Genomic DNA, 7,160 nt, shown 5'->3' with positions numbered 1-7,160 from the left:
TCTTACGATGGCGTTGACACCGGTCATTTGCTGGAAGATCATGAGCAGGATGGAGATAACGGCACGGTTTCGGTTGCCTGGAATCGTCCACATCTCCTTGAGGAGCGTCTTGAAGGTGGCGTCTCCCGTCAGCCGTCTCTCGTGATCGAGCTGGTCGGCCATTTCCTGGATCTCGTGCTGGACGTACTCTGAGTCGGCAGGCAGTCTATTTTTTGGATCACACACCCCTCTACGGTCAGAACAAGCACTTCTTTTGCAACAGGCGAATATTGGGCGTGGGGTTTGCTATCTTACCCTCGGAGGCGGACGAGGATCTTGGTGGCTTGATCCCAGTCGTCTCGTCTAGCACACCATCGCGGACTGGATCATTGAAAAGGGGAGAGATTAGCTCTTTTTGCTGCACCTCGCTTCGACCTTTGTTGGGGGAGAGTTGCCACAAACGGGCCTATTACGTACCTCTCAGGAGAAGCGAACATGCCAAACATCATGAAGCTGATTGTTTTTTTTTCGGCAGTTAGCAAGTGGACTATTTGGCGATTCATGAACAGCCAATAGGCGGTATGGATGGCATCTTACACGGCAGGGAGAGCTTGAAGAGTAAGTGGAACAATGTAGATTGCAGGGGCCTTGACGTGTAGCAAGCACCCGTAGTTGACCCTAAGATACGAGTTTGTATTAGTTGATGTAGATTCTTTGGTCTTGCGTTTTTTTTTTTCCGATTATTGATCTGTTGCCATTTGTATTCGGCTGAAGGGAAGACGATAAAGGGGGGCTCTATGGGGATCGCATACCAGAAAGCTACCATGATTCCAAAGACGTTGAAGAGTTGGTAAAAAGCTGTATATCAAGGTCCGAGGTTAGCATAAGCTCGTTCCCTGCCTTAGTGCCGTCACCTGCATGAACGCTACAATCTATACACGGAGGGCATTCTCGGCTCATAGTCCGCGTAGGGCTCGTAGGGCTCGTAGGGCTCATCTCAATCGGCCCATTTCACAAGGCGAGGCCCATAGGGCTGCGTCTATTACGCGGGACGGGATACCCGAAAAAGGGGGGGGGGGGGGGCTTTTCAATTCTTACCTGTCAAGCCACCACGGATGGCACGAGGAGCACACTCAGAGACGTACAACGGCGTCAAGGCAGAAGCAGCACCAATGCCCAGACCGGCAATGAACCTTCCAACGTACATGACGGCCAGCGTTCCCTTGGCCGAAGAGGAAGCCTGGAAGATGATGCCGATGATGGTGAGCATGCCGGAGCCGATGAGCGTGGCGCGGCGGCCGTAGCGGTCGGTGAGCCAGCTGGTGACGAAGCAGGCGGCGAAGCACCCGGCCTGGAGCGTGGACACGATGTTCTGGCTCATGTTGTTCTTTGCGGTGCTGGAGCTGTCGGCGTAGTTGAAGCGCTCCTGGAAGTCGGGCATGTTGAGGATGCCGCCGATGGAGCCCGTGTCCCAGCCGAAGAGCATGCCGCCGAAGCAGGCGGAGAAGACGAGGGCGAAGACGCGCCATCCGTAGATTTCGTCCGGGTCGGCGCGCATGGCGTCGTTGCGCACGATGGCGCGCAGCACCTTGGCGGTTACGGCCATGGCTGGTGATTGCAAGTGGGCTCTCTAGATTGGGTGTTGTTGGCCGACTATATCTCGCGTGCTGCGCTATACCTCGTGTACTACCTTTATGTATAGGCACTACACCACGAAAGAAGAGCAATTAGAAAGACAAAGTTGCTCTATGCTCAGACAGGACTCAGAGTCTGGATTGAACGGGCTGAGCCTCCTGAATCAAGACGGGTGAGGCCTAAATTGCACAAGGGAGACACTGCGAGAAAGGAGGAGGAGGAGGGTCTCTGGCTGATGGACGAGGCCATGCGACGCCTGATATGTGTTTCTGCCATTTCCTCGACTCCAGGCCCAGTCAACGGGCGGCAATCCTGGACCCCGGTCGCCAGGCGAGGATGAAAGAGGCAGATGCACAGCGAAAGGAGCAAGGCTAAAGGCATGGTGCGAATCACAAAATGTTCCCCAGACTTTTTCTGGAGCTTGGCCCCCGTCTGAAGTGGGACTCGCCTGGATGTGGTGTCCCGTCCATGGTAGAAATACGAACGTGAATGTACATCTACCTGCGGTGGCCATACTATTGCGATGCTGCTATGCATGCGTTCTGCATCAATCGATATTGGGTGAGATGAGCAATAGGCATATGGAAAAGCGAAGCCGAGTCGCTGGAGATGGCCGTTGAAGCGTCTCGATATTAGCCGGTGATGGGTGCTTCCCCTCAGCCCGCAAAACGCGAAGCTGTATGCATATACTAGATGACGTGCAAAAACAGCTCTCTGAAAGCTGCTACTACGATGGGTAATTATTGCATTGGTTCATGTTGTCTATAGTATTCCATTGCAGAATCCTTACACCCAGTAAGCAGTAGGTTTCCTTTGGAAGTTGTCTCGGGAGGGTGAGCACCAGTCCTGAATGATTGGAGCAAGCAATGCTGGTTGTCGGCCCTTTTTTTTTGGTCAATGTACATTGTTCGGTTATTGCCATCTTTGCGATCAAAAGCCGATTCAGCCTTGGAAGTCAGCACTTTTTTTTCTTTTTTGCTGTACATGTACCCTTCGCAAGATAGGACGTATCAATTTGACCCCAGTGGTGTCAATTTCGATCCGCTTTACAGCAGTCAAGACAGCGTCTTGCATCGCATCGCATTGCAATGGCTGCTAGTTACAGGTACTCTCAGCTCTGAAGCCGCTACTGCTCATGACCTGCCGCGATCATCTTGTTAGTGTGCACGGGCTGTCAAAGGTCCAGGGTCAGAGTTTGGGCAGAGCCAGCGGAAGAATCTCGTCCCACCAATGAGCTGGAGTTGCACGAGCTTGCCAAGAAGACTTGCAGAGAGGCTAGTGGTGAGCAAAAGAGGCCATCTTTCAACAACAGCCAAATTAACCTTCTGGAAATAGTAGTATTGGGTAATGCTGCTATGGCATATGCACACCTATTCTTTGCTAATTACAATGTTCAAGTTGAAAACTTGATGATACCCGGCAGAAACAAGCCGAATGGCCCGTCAACCCCTCCAGCAGCGTTTGTCCATCCTTGAAACAATCGCGGCTTTTCGGCAGCCAAGCCGTCGCTACGCAATGAATGCTACAGCACCTCCACCACCACTACAGTACGCAACTAGTATACGGGTTCGCACACATCCCACGTTCAATAAAGGTGGTGCTACCACTTAAGCTTACAAGGGGGGCGCCTTTTTAACCGCTGCCGGGAGGGGGGAGCTCCAAGATGGAACAGTGGGGTCAATTCGCGGAGGCGGCAACGTTAAAAATCTCTACATCTTCTAGCCCTCGTTAATTTCCATTCTATTGCTCGGCTGCCCCAGCCTATGCTGTCATTTGACTCTGTTGGTCCTGTGTTTCTCCAGATTCTCTCCGCATTTTCAGAGGCGCCAAGGTCTGACCCCTCCATAACCCAAGTAGCGGTACCTCCAGCTTGAGGGACTGTACTGTACATGTACTTGTCTGTGCGCCTGCGGAGCACGCCTAAATGCAAGTACCGCGACATGAAGCGCTCGTTGCTTTCCGGGTGGAGCTTCTTCCCCCGCGAAGCTGCTGGGATTCACGGGAAATTTCAGTTCCTTGAGTCTCTCCGTCTCTTTCAGCGAAGGAGAAAGGAAAAGGTTTAGTAGTGTTTTCTCAGCTGGTGCGATACGCGTACATTGGTCCTATGGTTACATGCAGGCATTTGCACTGATACAGTACCATGAAGCATCTCGCTGCTCTTGGTTGTCGAGTTCTGCAGAGTTTAACTGAGGTGAGACTCGATATCAATGGCTCTCTCTTCTTTGCCACAATATCTGATATGGAATATTCATCTATGCAGCTGTACTTGGGTGAAATGGGGAGAAAAGGAGTACGCATCTCAATCACACGCCATCACATATATTCATGTGTGCACCGTTACATCCCGCTCTACGCTGCTGCCATCTCCAAAGCTAGCCACGCTGGGATCGCCGGCGGCTTGTTCCATCCATCGAGATAGCTCTCCTTGGGCACGCCGTCACCCGCCGGCCTGGCGTAGACTGCAGAAACGTACCACACCCCTTGGCCCTGCGGGATCGTGTGCTGCAACGTCGGTATTGTCGTCCGACTGTCCATGAGGTTCGTGTTGGGATCGGCGTTGACCAGCATGGCCTGCCGTCCGCCCTCCTCGAGCGCCTTGATGCCCACGGCTCCGCGGTTCAGCGCCGCGGCAAAGGCCCCGTTGACGCCCGTATCCCAGCCCGCCGGAGTGTTGAGATCGTAGTTGCCGATGATCCTGGGGCTGGTGCCTTCGCCCTTGGATGCGTCGTACAGGTCCAGATATCTGCCGTTTTCCGAGTTGACGTTGAGGATGGCAAACGAGCCATCCGCCGTCATGACCTCTCGGCCGGCTTGGATGTGATGGATCCGCAGATGCCAGTTCGGGGTTTCCTCAGCTGGAGGCACTAACAGCGTCCTGACCTTGACATCGGAGAACGGCTTCCATACTGAAACGAGGATGGGCTGGCCGTCTCGCTCTTCGATAGCGGCGTACTCTGACAGCCTCCGCGTCTTCCAATATTCGCCACCGTCGTCTGAAAGCCCCAGCTGTGATGCCAGCGCATATTGCTCCAAGGAGAAAAGCCCGGATGGCACCGAGTATCCAAAGGCGCTGCTGTACGCGAAGCATCCGTATTTGGCATGCGTGGCCTTCATTGGATAGCCACAGGCTTGGCCCGAAGATAGAAGCATGCAATGTCCGCCAAGGTAGCTTTAGAATTATACATCGCATGGGTTAGCTGGGCTCTCATTGGTGGGTAATTGAGGATGAGGCTCTCCTTACCTAGTAATGTGACCTGGATGTCGGATTGCCTTGACTTTTGGTAGCTGGAGGCTAATGGGCTCCTCTTTGGACGTCCAGAACGGATGCTGTTCCGGAACTGCTAGACAGATGAAGGCTAAGCATGACCAGTACTGAGTTACTGGCCTCCTCCCCAAAGAAAGGGAGGGAGGCGAATCAAGTTAGAATGAGGCTTTCTCTGGATGATCTTGGGAAGTGGGGGGTTGCATCAATGCTACTTACTGGACTTCCAGGACTGTTATAATTTTCGGTAATCTACATTTGTTCCACGTGAAACCAACTGTCAGTGATCTAGCATCGGAGAGATAGTCTGTAGACCTGCATGAAGTGTAAACTGGGGGCGAGATAGCGCATCTCTTGGTCATCACACGTACATACATGCTCGGGTACGCAAACCCGAGCGACAGCGTCCCACTCGACGTCCAGATGTCGTTCTTCGTCTGCCACCACCGCAGATTACGCAGCACGATGCCCTTGACCATGCCCCACGTCAGGGGCGCCGGGAGGTCGACATTGGCGTAAGCCATGGCGCCCCAGAAGGAGACCATGGCAAAGCGGTAGACCAAGCTGCGGCCAAAAGTGATGGCCCGGCCTTCGACATCGTAGTAGTGGGCGAGGTCGAGAGCGGCGATCTTGGCGCGGTGCTTGAACTCTTTTGCGCGAGAAGGGTCCGACTCGCCGGCGAGTTTGGCGTAGAGGAGCTGAAGGAAATGGATGGCGAAGCTGGAGGAGTAGTAGTCCATTTCTGCAGACGACAACAACGAGTGAGCATTTTGAAACCACAGGATTTCTGGAAGTTGACCAAGATAAGGGGCTAGACTAACGATGAATGCCCTCAGGACCATCGTTGGACCAGCCATCTCCTCGATAGAAGGTATCGAGGTGCTTAATATCGCTTTCTAGGCGTTCTTCCGAGTATTTGGCTCCGTTCTGCTTGAGACCAAGGTTGGCAAAGACACGGAACCAGAGCCAATTCGTGTTGGGCATGCTGCATGACTCTGTTAGTAAGGGCGAACCTTTGGCATTTGTGCAATAAGCTGTTGCGATTGTCAGAGACTGACTTCTTCTCATTGATAGAATTTCCCAGCCAGTTCTCAACATTGGCTCGCTCCTTTTCTGAGAGACCTTTCCACAGATTCGGTGCGACGGCCAGCGCGAATCCTGAATAAAACACCATTTGTCAGCCTCAGCCCTTTGAAGCATTCCATAACTTTATATATATAGCCAGGAAACTTTACCAAAAGGGCACATCTCGACCATTCTTTGGTCATTGTCACGCGGAAAGCCCCAGTACTCTGGGCTCTCGGGGTCAGTCCCTGCCCTAATGCCCTGAATCCACCACTCCGTGAGGCGATACTCGCCGCCTCCGGCCAGCAGACACGCCAGGCCCCATAGCGGTCGGAAAAAGCCTTCTACTTCAGACGCTCTCTGATCGAATCTGACGGCCGTGGCTCCGGGGCACTTGACGAGGGCTTTTTGCGGAGAGAAGAAGGGCTCGAGGGGATCAAGAAGCGTTCGGAGGAGCTCCTGAACAGATGAGCGATCTGTGATGGGGACTTGGGTGAAAGGATGCTTGTCGTTGTAGCCGAGCGTGAGGGGAGCCATGGCTGATATTGGGAGACAGATCTGCTAAGTGATTGGAGCTGCTAGGAGGGTGCTCTAGAGTCAGTTGGCTCGCTATTGGAGATATATGCTGTATTATCTATGGCTATCACAAGGCAAAGTCATCATGAGCTATGACAGAGCAAAAAAACATCAAAGCTACTAGGTAGCTATAAAGGTGTGTGAGCTACCGTTTAAGCGCGCAGCGTGTTTAATGCAAGCTCTTCTTTTTTTTCCTGCATTTCGGTTCACATTGAGCCGAATTGAATGATATCAGACTCCAACATCACGAATGAGGGGAAAGATGGGGTCCGAGTGGAGAATAGAGGAGATCAGAGGAGCTACATCTCTTTGTATCAAGACTTCTTTAATCCGCTTCGAAGAAATTGCCAATTGTGCCGTCACCATTCTTCATGTGTCTTTCTTAAACAATCTGATGAATGGCGGAATAATTCAAGCGAATGGGTATAGGATATGTTTAAACTGGAGTTTGCGGATTGTGCCGGGTAAGTTGGATTGAGTCATGTCCTTTGATGCATGCCTGCAAACAAGTCCTTTGAGCCCTGCATGATGGTGGTCGATCATAAGTTGAGACTTTACCGGCTAAATTCAAGGATAATATCCGCGAGCGGGATGTGCATGAACTTACGATGGGGTGAGCGATAGCGATAGAAGTTAAGTCGAG

At 52.4% G+C, this 7,160-nt stretch overlaps 2 protein-coding genes across 2 annotated transcripts; both read right to left on the bottom strand.

Moving 5' to 3' along the window:
• Nucleotides 1-6: 6 nt before the first annotated feature.
• Nucleotides 7-1,585, bottom strand: TGAM01_v204451 (galactose-proton symporter; the record flags this gene model as incomplete). Its single annotated transcript, XM_024549427.1, has 6 exons — nucleotides 7-205; nucleotides 295-360; nucleotides 457-492; nucleotides 577-657; nucleotides 792-837; nucleotides 1,078-1,585. Coding segments are annotated over 6 exons (936 nt in total), but the record flags the coding sequence as incomplete, so codon positions are not given.
• Nucleotides 1,586-3,963: 2,378 nt separating this feature from the next.
• Nucleotides 3,964-6,478, bottom strand: TGAM01_v204450 (hypothetical protein; the record flags this gene model as incomplete). Its single annotated transcript, XM_024549426.1, has 5 exons — nucleotides 3,964-4,783; nucleotides 5,252-5,618; nucleotides 5,698-5,861; nucleotides 5,935-6,034; nucleotides 6,112-6,478. 5 exons carry the CDS (start codon nucleotides 6,476-6,478, stop codon nucleotides 3,964-3,966), a joined length of 1,818 nt encoding a protein of 605 aa, XP_024405890.1.
• Nucleotides 6,479-7,160: the final 682 nt, after the last annotated feature.

The sequence above is a fragment of the Trichoderma gamsii genome (genome assembly GCF_001481775.2).
Source record: "Trichoderma gamsii strain T6085 chromosome Unknown Scaffold_12.2, whole genome shotgun sequence".
NCBI classification, from domain to species: Eukaryota; Fungi; Ascomycota; class Sordariomycetes; order Hypocreales; family Hypocreaceae; genus Trichoderma; species Trichoderma gamsii.
This window is presented reverse-complemented; position numbering and strand designations above follow the sequence as displayed.